General features: G+C 40.8%; 1 protein-coding gene across 2 annotated transcripts in view; it reads left to right on the forward strand.

Moving 5' to 3' along the window:
- The window catches only part of DKK3 (dickkopf WNT signaling pathway inhibitor 3), a 43792-nt gene that overhangs the window by 9835 nt on the left and 16160 nt on the right, over window positions 1-17797 (forward strand). For both annotated transcript variants that reach the window (XM_053286443.1, XM_053286442.1), the window contains exons 3-4: window positions 950-1087; window positions 2459-2542. In XM_053286443.1, coding sequence (XP_053142418.1) covers window positions 950-1087; window positions 2459-2542 — 222 coding nt within the window. The remainder of the gene's footprint in view (window positions 1-949; window positions 1088-2458; window positions 2543-17797) is intronic.

Below are 17797 nucleotides of genomic sequence, written 5' to 3' on the forward strand. Positions count from 1 at the left end.
TTCAGCCAAAATACTTGCTGGATGACTCTGGGCCAGTCACCTCTCTCTCAGTCTAACCTACTTCACAGGGTTGTTGTGAGGAGAAACTGAAGTATGTAGTACACCGCTTTGCGCTTCTTGAAGGAAAAGCGGGATATAAATAAATAAATAAATAAACAAATGTATAACTAAGGCAGTTATACTCTTAAGTCTCTTAACTATATTAAATAGGCATCTACAAATCCACTTGCCAGCTCGCCAGTGGTAAGTCGACCACACACTCCCCTCACCAGAGGCTTCAATTCCACTGTCATTTTAAAGAATGTAAGAAACAGCAGGAATCCCTTCTGAGCAGTAGGAGAGGACTCCCGTAGCTTCTTACCATCTCCATATCCCAGTACAAATGACACAAGACGTGCTTCTCTTCTAAGCTCTCTGCCTGTGTGCTAGAAAAAGATCTGAGGGAAGAGACGGGATTTATTGTGACCACAAATAATGGCTATCTAGGGACCTAAGTCTAAATTTGTAGATTTCTCTAGCTTCAGAACTCTGTAGTTTTTTGCTAAGCCATAATTACAAATATATTCCATGCTAGAGATTGACCTGCAAGCTGCTGCAACCTGAGATATGTCTCAGACATTGTCAGTTGAAAATAGGAAAGGGAAGTTGAAACTAAGAACCATCAACACTGTGGTAAGATTAATTTTATTTGGAATTAGAAACAGTCTTCCTGCAGTTAGCATTATCTGGACCAGCAACAACAAAACTAACTTTCTGAGCTTTTTGTCCACTCCCTTTAATTTAGATTTAACCTCAAAATGGAGCACAAAAGTTGTGACTTGAAGAAAAATAAATCCATACATTAATTTCTCATATATAACTAGAAAATATTCAGGTTTGCATTCAGCAGTATACATAACTAGGTGAGTAGCATGGTATCTCTAACTTGTTTTAATCATGATTTTGCCAGATGGAGGCAGAGGAAGAAGGTTCTAAAAGGATAGCTGGAAATGACTTTAAGAACCTACCACCCAACTACCATAATGAATCCTCGACAGATAAAAAAATTGGAAATAAAACCATCCATACTCACCTAGAAATTAATAAGGTAGGAGCTGCCTTTTGTTTATAATTTATACAATCTGTGTATAATGTGCCTGACCTCTATGGTATGCTGGTAAACAGACTGCTTGGGATGCCTTTTTCAAGGGCATGCCCTGGAAGTTTTAACTAGAGCAGAATTATACTACTCCATGTTACTATACTATTATACTACTCCATGATGACATGTTAAACCAGTTTTTGCCCAACTCCACTGATCATCAGTATGCTTCTGGGTCTGGTCCAAAGTGCTAAAGCTATTAATGGCCTGGCCCCAGCATATATGGAGGAACTATGTAGATTAGATGGCAGGCAAAGACTGTTCTGTTTTCTTAGGTGTTCATGTATGTGTGTGTTGTGTAATTTGTTGACTTCAGAAAATTAACCATTAATTTTGATTATGTTTTCTTTGTGTGGTTTAAAAACAAAATAGTCAAGGCATTGTGTAGTGAATAATGTGACTGGGGTAAACATACCCCCAGGCAAAGAGCAGGCAGCAGAGAAAGCGCCTGTTTAGGAGGCAAGCTGACAGCTGAAAACAAAGAGCAGCTGGTGAGCGAAGACCTGCTACCCCAGACAACTTCTGTGAGTCAGCATTTCTAGGAATGTGGGCTGTGACTCTGTTGATATGGCAGTGGAGCCTATTGGAGCTCCACTGAAAGCTCAGCAGGACTAATGAGAGGATGGGCCCTCCTGGTAGGAAAAGTCATTTCAGTGAGAGATTTTAAGGATTGCCAGGAGTTCAAGCAAGTTGTGCTCAATAGGGAGACACCGGAGGTGTCTGACAGACGCTAGCTCTTGGGAGAAGAGGAGGCCAAGTAAGGATGCTCAGAAAGGAGGATGTTGCTGAGTCCTCAGCCCTCCCCAGAGTGAAGCATAGGAAGAGTGAGGCCGTGATCAGCCAGAGATCCCTGAGAGCAGAACTCGCACATACTCTATATACTAGTGAAACAACATACAAAGATAATTATGTAGGTCAAAACTTTGTGTAGGACCACTGAGGTGAAATGCACACGCTATAAATGTGTGTCTCAGTCCACACTGAAATTCACTAAGAAATTCCTATAAGAATTACAGCCTTGGTTTATCACAGTCCTTGCGCCCTATTTAATTGACACTTTGAGGTTTAATGTTGCTTACTCTATGGATCAAGAACTGCTGCATCCATTTTACATGGTGAGGAAAGGGATGAATATTTCTAAAACTGTATAGCTTTCAAAGCTTCCACAAGTAGCTTTTTGTTTGTAACAGTACAGAAAAAAAGTGTTCCAAAACAATTGAAGTACTGTTTCTCTTCTTGGAAGTAAAATGATCAAAGTACTGTTTGACTAAAATAAAGTAAGAAGATTGAAAATCTCAATTTAATGTTTAACATTAGGCGACGGATAACAGAACTGGATCTACTAGCTATTCTGAAACAGTTATTACATCAATACAAGAAGGAGAAAGCAAGAGGAATCATGTAAGTATTTTTTTCTTTCGTAATATGAAACCAACTCAAAACTTTCCAGAGTGCAGGTTATCAAGTCCTACCTAGTATGATTAAAACAATAGGGTTGTCTGAGAGCCCATTTTGTTGCAATGATTTGTGTTTATAGATTTTCTTATGTTGCATGCAAAGAACTGGAATGATTAATGTGCCTCATGTCAGGTCAGACACTTATTCTTGTAGTAATGTCCCTCACGTGGGCATTGGACTGGCTTTGCTATCATGTATTCCTGGCACCATGTGAATAACTTGTGAACTGGGCAATCATAATTACAAATATTTGTGTGCGGTCCAATTTGTATGATTATTTCATGCCTATGTTTGCAGGAAGAGGATCGCACATATCTGGAAAATTCTAAATGTATATTGTAGCATGACTTGCTCAACTTGTGCAAGTTCTCATTTGGTTAATAGTGGGTCTGCGTAAGGCCCAATCCTGGTTCTTCCCACATGAAATACATTAGTGTGAAACCAATGTCTGAAATAGACCAGAGCTAAGCATCACAAAAATGAACATACATGAGCTGAGGCATATGTCTCTTTTAATCCCTTTCCTTGCCTTGATGGGCAAGCTAGTCTGACTAGGGGAAAAAATTCTTGTGGACTTGAAAAATGCTTTATTATTTAATTTGCAAATTTATATGCCACTTTTTGACAACATCCCCTAAAGCAGTGTACTGTTTCTCAATACAAATATAATATCACAATATCATTAAAAAGAGCAGCAGGGTGCCCACTCTGCCCTAAGTGAGGAGCATCCCCTGGTTCTAAGAAGAGGAAAAGTTGTACCCTTGTAAGAGAGTCATTAACTTAATCATGCCCTAAACAGAACAATCTTCACTAATTTAGGAAGCGTTTTATAACACTTAGGTGCAACAGCTGAGAAGTCCCTGTCCCACATATGCACAGACTGCACTTAAGACAAAGGTGGGAGGAAGTACAGGGAAACATTCTCAACTGATTCAGCAAGTAGAATAATGAGGGGGAAGGTAGTTCTCAAATATCTGGCCCCAAACCATGTACCACTTTAAAGGTAATAAGCACTTTGAACTAGGCTAAGAAATAAATCAAATTCTCCCAAGTGCAGACTAAACAGTCCCATACTCTTAATAATGGGTCCCTTTCAGCAGTCCAGCTGTGGTATTATGCATCAGCTGAAGCTTCCTAGTAGTTTTCAAAGGCAGCCCATGTAGAAAACACTAACTGCTGCCCCTGCCAACTGAGCAAAGAGGCACCCTTAAAAGTGCTGCATCTTATATTTAGCAGCTTGAGAGCAACAATCCCTATCCACCCCCAGCACATCATCCCTCCACTGGCTGGTGTGTGTGTGTTTTAAGATTGTGAGTCCTTTTGGGACAGGGAATCGTATTTCTTTTTCAGTGTAAACTGCTTTGAGAACTTTTATCAAAAAGTGGTCTATAAATATCTGTAGTGGTGGTAGTCTAATCAGCAACATGACAGTTGAAAAGCGGGGAGGGATTACTCTTTGACTCTCAGCCAAGATTCCAAACAATGTTATTCTTCAAGAGTCAGTCTTAAGTGAGATTTAAGATCTTGGCAAACTTCTTCTAATGATTAGAATGTATTCCAAAAATGAAATCTATATTAAACAGGAACGCTTATTGAGATCTAGTAGTGTGCATTATTTCTTGGAATTAGCCAAACTTTCTCTAGTACATCTGTAGATTGTTGCAATTGAGGTTTGTTTGTTCTAGCTTCCTAGTGTGACGTTTGGTGTTCTAAGTATTTAAAGTCTAGTTTTTAAGAAAAATTGTTTGTGGCTAAAATGCAGTAAAGGGAAAAGCCAGTTTAAAATATCATTGCTTAAATACCAGAAGAGAGTAGAAGCAAAGCTTTATTTTGCTCTGCATCAAAAAAGAGCGTACTTCACACATCAGTCTTGGTGACAGCTCAGCTAATGTCCTTCTGACCTCCAAGTGAAAATATTTTAAGTTTCAAATTCCTAGAACTTGAACTGGGCTTTTTACCAGTATTGGCACCAAAGTCCAGTTCTTGGAAGGTGCTGTGTTGTTGAGAGGCGCTATTTACATACTCAGACTAACTTCACCTTTCTCGTATTTCAGCTGTGATTGATAGGTACTAACATAGACATCAGGCTTACATCCAAAAGTGTGACGTTGGTTCACAGCTCAAGTTCAGAGCAGAGATAAATGGTGCATGTCCAGTTAAGTGGACCTTGTGCTCTCTCTCTGCCCCATCTGATTTCTGTTGCATACCTACGCACACCTCCATCACATTAAATTATATAAATGTATACATTCTAATTACATATAAAATATTATGTATAAGTAACTACAGATTCAGCTTAAATAGATTTTGAGATCTATAAATAATACATAAGAAAAAAGATATACATTACCTGTACTTATTATGCCCTGGTAAGCTCCCTATTCCAGGACTCCACCAGGGCATCAACAGAATCACCAGCAGAACCAACTCTAAAACCCTCCAAGGCCTCTTGGAATCCTATGGGATCCAACAGTCTTCTTGACCATCCTAATAGGTCCTACACCCCTGAAAAGTTGGTTTGTGGCCACGAAACCAACCTTAACTAGATAATGTTCCATCCATGACAATGGAGACACTCTCGGAGTCTCCGGCCACAGAACACCCCCCTGATCTGAGCAAAAGACCAAATCAAGAGTGTTACCTGCAATGTGTGTTGGCCCTGCAGCCAATTGGGATAGGCCCATAGTTGTCATGGCTGCTATGAACTCATGAGCTGCACCAGACAAGCCAGCCCCAAAGTGACTACTGAATACTTTGCACAGCAGTATTAAATTAATGTCTCCTTTGCCTTCCTGAACAATTTGCTGGCAATTCTGTTTTGTATTCTTCATAATCATAAATATTTGCAAAGGTTAGCTGTAGTTTTTTAAAATGCAGAGTGCTCTTGTAGTTGAAATTCATATAGCATATGAATTTTTCATATAGCATATTTAGGATACTAAAATAGAAGAAACACGAGAACTGTTGATCCATTTCCAGTGCAGTCACCTGCAAAATGAGTTTTCTCCTTTTGGTGTGCCTTCCCAGCCAGAACTAATTAACTGAAGCTCCTCCGATGAGTTCTTTATTTGAAAGAAGTTACAGGTCATTCTGTCTTTCAAGAAAATTTAAAGCAACCTCTTGTGAGTACTGTGAGTGACAATATTTCCCTTTCTGCCACAAATTGGTAGTAACGCACATATTTCATCTTGACTGTCTTTGCCCTTTTGATCTATATTGGGTTATAAAATAATGTATTCTTTTATTAATGATTCTGTACTCAGGCCAATTTCTTCTTCTAATTCTCCTACCACAGGTAGAATAAAAGAAATTAAGTTGGTGTAAGCTGGCTTTCTTTTCCTTTGCACACTTTTGGTTGACAATTCATTACATCATATGTGGCGTTTTGAGGAATAAATATTTGTTCTTGTACTATTTCAGTCATTTCAAACGGATTTATATCCTTTGTACTCTAAACGTCCCTATAGTAGTTGAATATTACTGCCCCCTGGACAGAGGCGTAGCTAGGGAAAATAGTGCCTAGGGCAAGCACTGAAATGGCGCCCCCTGTCCAAACATCTGACACCCATCTTTCAGATAACTTTACCATAATAACAGTTCAAAAATACAAGTCAAGCTCGTTAATCTTTTAGTATTTCAAAAACTATTTAGCAGTGGACATAGCCAGACCAAAAAATGCTGGAAAACTACAAATTTCTGTATGCTGGGGCTCATGAAATACCCAAAAACTATGCGGAGGTATACTTGGAAAACTAAACAGAAGTGTCTGTCTAATTCTCTACTATGCATTGTAGCATCACTATTACATAAGTTTTAAAAATAAATGGAGAATTTGACTTTTCCCAGATACTCTGAAAATAATTAAAGGATATGCAGAGTAAACTGTGTCACTGCTTGGAATATATTCTAGTATTTCAGAAAGACAGTTAAAATGAGAGAAAGAGAGCAAGAAACTCCCAGTGGGCCTTAATACTAAGGATTTCACACTGATTCAAAGACAAATTCACCATTAATATTATGAAGACATCACATTTAACTCACTTATCACAAGAAGCAAAGTAAGAGCAAATCCTAGCTCCTAGATACAATCCTAGCTCATATGTTTCAGCTCAGTATTCACAAGCCCTGATTCTCTGTACATAGTGCCAAACTAAATATGTGTACAGTGACTTATATTATATTAATTTTTTTTACCTGTAGCCCCTTCAGGGGGCTTCCTAAAGGCCTTGGGGGTGGGTCTGCAAAGGTCCCCACCTGCTGGCCTCTAGGGCATCACAGGGGCCATTAGAGCATGTGCAGTGGCCATTTTGTTTTCAGCAGCCATTTTTTAGATTTTTTAATTTTAGAAAATGACGCCCCCCTTCAAGTGGCTCCCGGGGCACGTGCCCTGCCTGCCCTACCCTAGATACGCCCCTGCCCCTGGACTCTCCTGATAGCCCAGCCTCTCTTCTTCCATGTGCTTCAGTTATGGAGGAGAGTGGGTTAGAGGATCACCCATATCTTCCACTGGGTCCTAATTAAATAGCTTGTCTGGGAGGTCCAACCATTGCTGCTGGCCCATTTTCTTTCCCTCTTGGCATGGCCCTGCCTTGTCCTGCTCTTCTTAAAGAACCCTGTGTACTTTGTGAAAGGTCGGCCAAGCCCCTGAGACCTCATTGGCCCTTCTGGCTCCACCGCACCTCAACAGAGCCTTGGCGATGACACTCCTGCAACTTGCCTTCTCTCCGTCCTGTGTGTCTCTTGACCATGACTCTTTTCTTGCTCCACAAGAGTCCTACATCTTGGACACTTGTGCTCCCCATAGCATCTCCCTTTCTCCATTGAGTTCCTGGAACCTGAAGATGATACTTATTCAAGATGGATGGAAACATTTTGGTTGGCATTTGTCATTGAACCTGCCCTTCCCCAGTGGAGAATGATCTGGGCCTTATTTGTGATGTCATGCTGAACTATGGAGATGTTTGGGATGCCTCTGAGGCCTAGCATGACTTAAGGTGCAAGCCCCTGTGCATCCAGCTGTAAATGGGGTGGGGGGTGGGCTTGTCCATGCCATGCTGAGAGGCTTAAATAACAGCGAGTCAACAGTAATTGACATCTGAAATTGGCATACACACACGGTGGTGGGGAGAAGGAACTGGCCAAAAAAGGGATTAATACTGCCTATCTGTGGGTTCAGGGTGGCCAAAAATGACCCCTGAGGTGGTCATGAACTCCAAGATCATTTCCTGCCTCCATTTTGTGGCTTGAAAAACAACCCAAACTCTACATTTATTTGCAGAAAAACACCATATTTGGGCCTTTGGGGGGGCATTGTTGGACACCTGGAGACCTGCAGAGCATGGTAGGGCACCCCCCCCCAATTTTAGGGCCCTTTGTCACCATTTCTTGCCCTTTGCAGAGCCTCTGGGAACCTTATCCTCTAAGTCCCATTGCCTTAATGACTTGGTTCCATTATCTGTGGACTTGGTTCCATTATCTGTGGTTCCATTATCCACGGTAGTAGTGGAGAACAGAATCCCCGTGAATATCGGGGTTCTCCTGTACAATGATCCTCCCCAGATAACTTGAGATGTAGTAAGCTTTTATTGGCTTGAAGAAGTTTCTTGGCAAAATCTAAGCAACTCTAGTGAATCTTAATAAGCCTTTGCATGTATCTGCTGAGAGTGTTCGTCATCCGCCCTGGCTCATCAAATCCAAAAATACATTTGGCAAATTCTGAACCTATTAAAATTAGCTCTGCATCATTATGTGAGAAGATCTGGCATCAGGAAGTTGTCTTCTATGTAATTTCATCAGAAGCTGTTCTAATGGCTTAGAATTGCTTTGAAGACATTATTCAAAAGGAAGAATCAAAATGCAGACTCCATAGCCTCTGTATGTGTAGTTGCATCCACTAATTTTAAGCATTTTTTAAAAACCAGTTCAATGTGTCTGCCAGTTATAAGGTCAGAAAAAGAGTGACAATGTCACCTGCTTTTGAAAAGTTGGGGATGTAAATAAGGAGTATCATGAATGGTATGGTGTGTACAAGTCCTGGGACCTCTTGGCTTTAACACTGTATTAATTATATGATGTGATGGAAATCAATGTGGGCAAATGAGACTTCATTTTCCATGTGCTCATCACTAACTGACTGCTGACCCCAAATCAAATTAGCAGGTGTAAACAATATTGCAACCTGCAGCTGCTGTGAACCATCAAAAAGAATGCTGGCACACTTGGCTGATTTAGGCTGTATTTTGCTGATAGGGAGTAATTTGGATATGTATTTAGGGTTACAGTTGTGAAATGAGTTACCAAAGTTAGGTCAAAAAGGTAGGAAAAGAAGAATATAATATGCAGTGTTGCATGAATTATTGCAAATCAGTGTATTGTCAGTGGGAACAGTTGATGTAATGCAAAATAGGGGTGTGCATGAACCACTGTTCGAGCACCAGTTCAGCACCATGCAAAGGGGAGCAGGAAACTTAAGAAACAGCAGAGCAGATCCTTACCTGCTCTCTGCTGCCCAATGCAGCTTCCTGCGAGGTGGCACGTGGCTCAAGTACGCTTGCGCAGCACCAGCATTTACATGGTGCCCGCACATGCACAGGCACCATTCGTGAGGTCAGCATCGTGTTGCTGACCATGCAAATGGTGCCTGCACTTTCGAGCTCCATGTGCGTGCTGGTGCAGTGCAGGGGTACTTGGGCCGAGCACCGCCCCAGCAGGAAGCTGCATGGGCCAGCGGAGAACAGGTAAGGTCCTGCTCTCCTCTTTCTTAAAGCTCCTGCTCTCCTCCCCATGGCACCAAAATGCGGTTCGTGCACACCCCTAATGCAAAATAGTTCCACTGGCCACCGTTCTTTATTCTAGAACAGAGCTGCTCAACTCTGGCCGTCCTGCAGATTTTGGCTTACAACTCCCATTATCCCTGACTAATGGCCATTGTGGCTGGGGATTATGGGAGTTGTAGTCCAAAAACATCTGAGGCGCCAAAGTTAAGCAGCCCTGTTCTAGATCATATGCCAGTATATACAAGGTAGGGGTGTGTTTGTATTAAGAAACAGCGTTATGATTAGCAGGGCCTCTACATCTTTCATAAAATGGTTTTTAGAGTCTGAATTTAATGTGTCCAATCTTTCCCCAAGTGGTTGGAAACTCAGATTCTGACTTGCCCCTTTTCTAATACCAGCTGTAGTTCTGTGTTACATGCATATTAAAGCAAACCATTGTTCTTTATTAACCAGAAATTTGATAACATCATGAGAGTATATGATTTGTATTGCACTATTGTAATACATATTCATAGTTGGTGTTGGGAATAGAGGGGTAAAATAGTGCAATGGGGCAGGGGTGGGGAGCTCACATACATATGCTTAGAAACTGTAGTTGGCAGGAAGCCAGAGTCACATCTGCTAAAAATAAAATTGGTCCAAAAAATTTGAACATTATAGCAAATTGTAAGGCTAAGGTCAGGCATAAATAGATCCTGTTTCATTATAGATGTGGCTCTCAAATGTGATGGCATGTACCATAACTCTACTTGTATTGCTGAGCTATGTCAGCTAAGGATGTAGTCCATGATTGCTACCTTGTTAGTAAACCAGTCATCTGATTTAGATCTTGTCAATAAATGTTTTGATGGATGCTTAAAAATCCCTAATAAAAATAATAAAGATAGAATGGGTTCTGGTACTGGGTGGAAAAAATAAGAAAGCAGCTGTATTGGGGGAGGGCTGGCGCTTGGCTGAGCCCATGCTGGTCTGGGCCTGAATTTTTGAAGGATTTCTGCTTGGCTTATAATGGACTTGGTTTCCAAAAAAGCTGATTACCAAGCTTTCAGTTATAATCTTCATCATCATTGCTATTAATATTTTCTAGATGTGCTGCGGGAATAGCTAATTTGTCTTCTGTAAATGCAATCTTGAGAGCTTTGTTTGCAAATAAGTAGTGATATTAAGCAATAATCAGCCTTGCTATTAATCAGAAATCTTATTCAAATCTTGTGTATCTTCAAAAACTAGTTGCAGACAACTACATTGAATCGTACGCATCTGCTGTCTGCAACTTTATTATTGCATTCACTAAAGGGCTGTGGGGGGAAAGTGTAGTCTATGTTGGACCATAAGCACTCTTATTCTAGGCTATATGTCTTTGAGGCCCGAGACATGTTAACATTTCAGTTAGAAAAAGTGCATTTACTTTATTCATATGTTAATGACATTTTTATTGGCTGTATTAGCATGCTAGTGACATCCTTCGACAACTTAGAGCACAGCATAATGAAAGCAAAATTTTAGTAAGACCTTTGCCAAACCAACTGAGCCTATCACATGATGGAACAGCTAAGGCAAGCACTCGATATTTGCAACATTGCTTCAAACCAGGTTTTAACGCTTGGCTTCATTACATGTTTATTCAGCACCTTTGCCTAAAATCTTTCCGACTGCCAAGTAATTAAACAGTATGCTTAGCTGAATACAGTTATCCTGGAGTACAGTAATAATGGGTCTCCATGTGTCTTAACTTTTCTTTTGCACTCTTAAATAGATAGCGAAAATTTAAAATTCTGTCCTGCTGATATACATATGCTTCATATTATATGTTCTCAGCAATTGCTTGTGTAGCTTGCCTCTTGAATGATGTGAATTTAGAACTGTCCATAGTTTATGGAAAGAGACAAAGCAAACACATTATGGGGACTTTGCATCCCTAACTCCTTGCAAAGATCTACTAAAATGCTAAAAGAAACAGGAATACTTAATCATAGAGTCATAATTCTTGGGGAATCTGGCCCTGTACAGATGTATTGCTTAAATATGATTAAGTTAATGCCTCTCTTCAAGGGTACACATTTCCTCTTCTTAGAACCAGAGGTTGCTCCTCATTTAGGGCATAGTGGGCACTGTCGCCTCTAAAAAATAAAAAACCAGCCCCCCCCCATTCTAATATACTGTGGTTCTTCTGCTCTTTCTGCCCTCTCCTGAAGCTTGCCTTACCAATCTGCAATGTTTTCACAGAGTGGGTGTCAGTACTAGCTCCTACTGAAATGCTGAGCATGTGTCAATCATAATTTAAATATTAATGAAGCAGCAGACAGTGGAAAGTCTTGGTTTTGTTTTCAAAAGGTGGGTGGAGCTTGGAATGACCTGCCCACCAATGAGAAGTCTCCATTTTGATTGCCTGTTCTGGCAGACAATCAGAGATGCCAGAGTGAGGCCAGGGAAGGTCTTCTATGCTGAAAAGTAAAGAGAGGGAATCACCATTTGGATTTAGCAGTGCTGGCAGCAACAGCTGCTTTTTTGCTTGCATTTACCCTGCTGTGCTGTGGTAATCAACCTCATTCTGTAGGGTTGTTTTTAAAAAACTTCTGTGTGACTGTAATTCCTCCACCCCTAGGGATTTTGGAGACGGGATTCATCTTTCTTTGTTCTAATTTCAGAGAGAGGATAGTTTATGTATAGAGCAGATTGATTCAACTACAAATAGCTTTTTGGTGAAATATTTTAATGGTACAGGGTATGAAAACCACTTCTGTGTGAGGGATATCTCCCATGCTGATTTCCAAAATGAAATATGTTCCTCTAATTTCCTTAGAAGGCTTTTTCTTTAATTGCTGGTTAGAGCCATTTTTTTGTAGCAGTGTGTCTATTCTGTAATTGATATCATGCCATTTTGTTAGATTTTAATATCCGGTACCTTTAGCCAGCAATTGAAATGTAAGTCATGTAATACTGTGGATAAATATGCTGGTGGGTGGTTTCTGCATACTATATATTCATTTTGCATAAGGAACTTTCAAAAAAAGTATCAATCAGACAAACCAGGATTTCTTAGTTTTGTTATAATATTTCTCTCATGGTTTAAGACTCTAGTGAGAGCATTAATATCCAGGAGCTACTGAAGTTCCCATTTTCGTTCCTGTTGCCATTATTCAAGCTGCGCTGCAGATGTTGGTATCTGGGTCATGCAAGTAGAAGCAATTCCCTGTAGCTTGGGAATCTGGCTGCTTGGTATCCAGGGGCATCAGAAGGATGCAGTGAGCTATTGTGGCTTCAGCAGCCCGACAGATTTTGTCTTTATCAGTAGATAAAGGTGTCCCTTGGAGACTGCTTTTCTTCAAAATCTCAACTTTTGTATGGTGTCCCTCAGGGCTCCATATTGTCTCTGATGTTGTTTAACATCTGCATGAAACCGCTGGGAAAGATCATCAGGAGATTTGGTGCAGGCTGTTATCAGTATGCTGATGACACCCAAATCTATTTCTCCATGTCAACATCATCAGGAGAAGGCATAACCTCCCTAAATGCCTGCCTGGAGGCAGTAATGGGCTGGATTGAGGGATAACAAACTGAATCCAGATAAGATGGAGGTACTCATTGTATGAGGTTAAGACTCAAGAGACAGTTTGATCTGCCTGTTCCGGTTGGAGTCACACTTCCCCAGAAGGAACAGGTATGCAGTCTAGGGGTGCTTCTAGATCCAAGCCTCTCCCTGGTATCCCAGGCTGAGGCAGTGGCCAGAAGTGCCTTCTGTCAGCTTTGGCTGATACTCCAGCTGCGTCCATTTCTTGAGATGAATTATTATTATTATTAATTCGATTTCTATAGCGTCCTTCCAAAAATGGCTCAGGGTGGTTTACACAGAGAAATAACAAACAAATAAGATGGAACCCTGTCCCCAAAGGGCTCACAATCTAAAAAGAAATTTAAGATAGATACCAGCAACAGTCACTGGAGGTACTGTGCTGGGGGTGGATAGGGCCAGTTACTTTCCCCCTGCTAAATAAAGAGAAACACCACATTAAAAGGTGCCTCTTTGCCAAGTTAGCAGGGGTCATGACTTCAAAACAGTGGTACATATGCTGGTAACCTCCAGACTGGATTACTGCAATGTGCTCTATGTGGGGCTGCCCTTGTACGTAATCTGGAAACGACAGTTGGTCCAGAATGCGGCAGCCAGTTGGTCTCTGGGTCATCTAGGAGAGACCATGTTACTCCCGTATTGAAGGAGCTACACTGGCTGCCGATATGTTTCCAGGCAAAATACAAGGTGTTGGTTATAACTTATAAGGCCCTACACTGCTTGGGCCCCGGATATTTAAAATAATGTCATCTTCGCCATGAACCCCACTGCCCACTGATTCACTGGAGTTGCCCTTCTTTGGAAAGAAGAGCAACTGAAATGTTGCCTCAGGACACATTTTGGGATATAACTGCCCACGGTTTATTGAACCAGTATGCTTCATTTGGTCTTTATACCTTGTAGTCACCCGTAGTTTGGGCACTAGACTTGGCACCCACCATAACTCCTGGCTTTTTCTTGCTGTGCGTGCCATTCACACTTCCAGGTCGACCTTCCTTGCTGATCTATCCAGTTCACCTTGCTGCTACTAGAAGCTGGCTGCATGAAAACAGACACCTTTTGGATTTACTTTTGCTGTCTAACCTCCGAGCTGCTTTCAGTTCTTCATTGCCTGCTTCCATCCCTGAGAAAAGAGGTCCTTTGGTTGCACCTGAGCCACGAGGGTCTGATAGCCATTAAAGGAAGGATGAAGTGGTATGATGATCACTGCACTCCTCTAGGCTATCTCTATCCCTACTTTATTTCTTAAATCCAAAAACCTGTTCCACTCAAGCTTCCTTTTTCTAGTCAGCCTGGAAGTCATTTTAATTTGGACACTAAGCTAAATTTCCTCTTTGTTGTTATCTGGTTAATCTTGTAACTTATTTTTGGTACGAATATTGTTTTAAACAACTTTCTTATTCCACAGCACCCCTGAACCTCAAATAAAACCTTTCTTTGTTTTGAACTTCAACCTCTGTCAGTTCATTTTCCTGTAACCAAAGCTTTGCATAAAAATTATTCTGATGTGGGACTGCTTCACCTCAGATTGCTAATTCCCCACACAAAGCCAATCACCCTGGAGCAGTTTGTCAATCACCCTGGAGCAGTTCCATCAACAGATTCCAGTAGAGATCCATGGGGGACCCCACTTCTTCCTTTGTGAAAACTGTCTATTCCTACCTTCTGTTTCCTGTCCTTTAACCAGTTACCAATCCACACATGAACAGGTCCCCTTATTCCAAGACTGCTGAGTTTGCTCAAGAGCCTTTGGTGGAGAACTTTGTCCAAAAGTTTTTTGGAAGTCCAAGTATACTATATCGACTGGATAACCTTTATTCACATGCCTGTTGACTGATTATGGAAGCTCATGACTGATGCTCTTATTTTCCTATGCTACAGCAGCTTTCATTCATGTTGGTACATTTATTTTAAAAGCAAGAAGGTAGTGCCAATTTAGGGAGGAAGGGTTTTATAAATGCCCTACTTGCAGCTCCACCCCTGCACCACCCACTTCGGCTCTGCACACCATCTGCCCTTCCTGGCACTCACCCAGTCCCAGGAGTCACCAGCCACCACTGCTTAGAACAGGGTTTCTCAACGTGTGGGTCCCCAGATGTTATTGGACTTCAACTCCCATAATCCCCAGCCCCAGTGGCCTTTGGTTGGGAATTATGGGACTTGAAGTCCATTTACATCTGGGGACCCACACGTTGAGAATCCCTGGCTTAGAACCATGTTTAGTCTTATGACTGTTAAGATAACAGTTCTTGCGTAACAGGGTTAAGAAGAATGTTTAAGAATTCATGCTCCAAAAGGGGGAAGGAGGGAGGATGTGATTGGTTAACCAATCAGGAACTTAATGTTTGTGCAGGTCCATTATATCAACTTTCCTATTCAATGATGTGGTTCAGTAACTCAAATAGTTTCATAACCACTAATAGTGAAGACAGTAAGTACTGGATGCAACAGTAAGTATTGGACAGTGTGTGGTTTTTTAAAAGCCTATTTTCCGGTAGGCTTATGAAATCACCTGGGATTGTGTGTGTGTATGTCTCCCTCCCCCACCATCAACTTTGCAATGCCTGGACCAATATGAACCAAATTCGGTACAGTGGTAGGGACACATAGTGACACCTCAATAGCATAGTTTGTGATTTCATCCACCCCAGTTCAAGATGGTGGACGCATGAACATTTGAAGCTGAAATGGGCCAACTTGTGGACCGTCTAACCGATTTTAACCAAATTAAGTACAGTTGTAGTGAGTGACACACAGACAACAATGGCATGGTTTGTGACAATGTCAGCCACTCCAATTCAAGATGGCAGATGCAGAAGTGTTTGAGGTGGAAATGGGCTAACTTGTGAGCTGCCTAACCAATTCGGACCAAATTTAGTCCAGTTGTAGGTGAAAGGAAAGTAAGCAGATTAGTTCTTACTAGAACAATTTGTTCTGTTCTTATTTTTGCTAAATACTAGCAGATTTCTCGGAAAGAAGCACTGCAGAATGTTGGGATTAAATTGCAACCTTTTAGGGAAGGTTATGCTTTTTATATAAATTGGATGAAGTATTCTTAATTCCTTTTTGTGCTTCCAAGAGCATCTTTTGCTAATTTTGCTAAAAAGTATTTGAGCTTTGTGGGTGGTTGAGTCATTGCTAGCCATTGTTGGAAATGTGATGCGAAAGAACATACCAGCCATCAAACCATAATTTAATCAGTGCAGAAGTGAATTGCAAAGCTTTTTAAGATTTTTCCTTGTGCTGCCTAAGTTATACCTTGCAAGATGTGCACAGTATTTATGCTACATTGTGAAACGTTACTGTGCAGGACTGCAGGTTGTTCTGAAACTGTATGAAAAGCCAGCAGAAAATGGCAATGTTAGTAAGGTAGGTTTCTCTGTGATCTCCTTCCTTGAATGCAGAAGCTCTGCTACATACATGAAATATTACTATGGTAGTAGTATTTATATAACTATTTATATATCCTCTCTCTATATTTATATCCTATAAATACATATATAAATACTGATATATAGATATAGATATATACACACACACTTTCTCTCTCTCTTCTTTGGAATGCTTCCCCCCCACCCCGATTCGTTCAGCCCCCTCCTTAGTTGCTTTTAAGGCCCTTCTTAAGACCTACCTGTTCCACCAGGCGTTTGCCCTTATTATTATTATTAGCCATTATTATTATTATTATTATTATTATTATTAATAGTGGCAGTAGTAGTAGTATTGTTGTTCACCGCCTACAGTCTTTGGAGGAGGTGGTATACAAGAAATTTTAAATAAATAAATGTAAATGCAGTTTACATTGAAAAAGAAATAAGATGATAGCCTGTACCAAAAGGGTTCACAATCTAAAAAGAAACACAAGGTAGACACCAGCAATAGTCAATGGAGGGATGCTGTGTTGGAGTGAAAAATGTCTTAAGCTGCCCCTAAGTATTTGGGGCAGTTTTGAAAATATTGAAGACCAGCCCACTCACTGCATGATCAAAACAGGTGTTGGATTGGACTTTAACGTATTTCAAATAACTGTTCACAGAAGAGTGCTGCAGTTGAAAGTGGGTCTCCATGTTTTCTCCCTTCTTCCCTCGGTGTGGACCAGCTTGCTAGGCTCAGCTAAATAATCTATTTTCAATAACCATAGCCAACCCCAATACATCAAGGAATAGCACATCTGGGAATAAAGTGCATAGAAAAGCAGTTTTTTAGTCAGTTCTTTCAAGAAGAAACATTCTGCAAATATAAAGAACAAACTGAGGAAGGACTAATCTTCCAAATGACTCAGCCTCAGGGCATCCAGAAGAAGGTCAATGGAAGGTGAAGATAAGCCCAAAGTAACTAAACTCTCTCACATAATCAGAGTATTGTAGAGTCTTAATGAGATGTGAGATGTGCTACTTTAAGCTTAATTACTTAAATTTAAGCAGCTTTTACTGTGCCTGAGAAGCTGGAGCATCAGACTGTGAGCCAGACCTTTAAGTTGGTTCATATTAGAAATTAGTTACATAAAGGTGGTTATGTGTAGATAGTTATTGCACGAAAATGCTTACTGGAAGCTTTTATATCTGATGTTAGGGGTGTGTGCATGTACTACAGAAGCTTCTGCAACTTTTTCAGTCTCTCGCTGAGTTAAACACAACTCTCATACTCTAATCACATCACCATATTTGTCTCCCATCCCTCTCTGAGAAGGCTAGAGCAACACACAGAGTGTATAGTTTAGATTAACAGATTGTACTTGCCCAAGACCACTGAGTGAGCCTCATGGCTGAACAGAAATGTGAACTCAAGTCTTGCTAGTGCAAACCTGATGTTCTTATCAGCGGCAGCACAGTGGCTCTTCTGTTGCTAGTT

This window comes from Hemicordylus capensis, chromosome 1, assembly GCF_027244095.1.
Source record: "Hemicordylus capensis ecotype Gifberg chromosome 1, rHemCap1.1.pri, whole genome shotgun sequence".
In the NCBI taxonomy this organism is placed as follows: Eukaryota; Metazoa; Chordata; class Lepidosauria; order Squamata; family Cordylidae; genus Hemicordylus; species Hemicordylus capensis.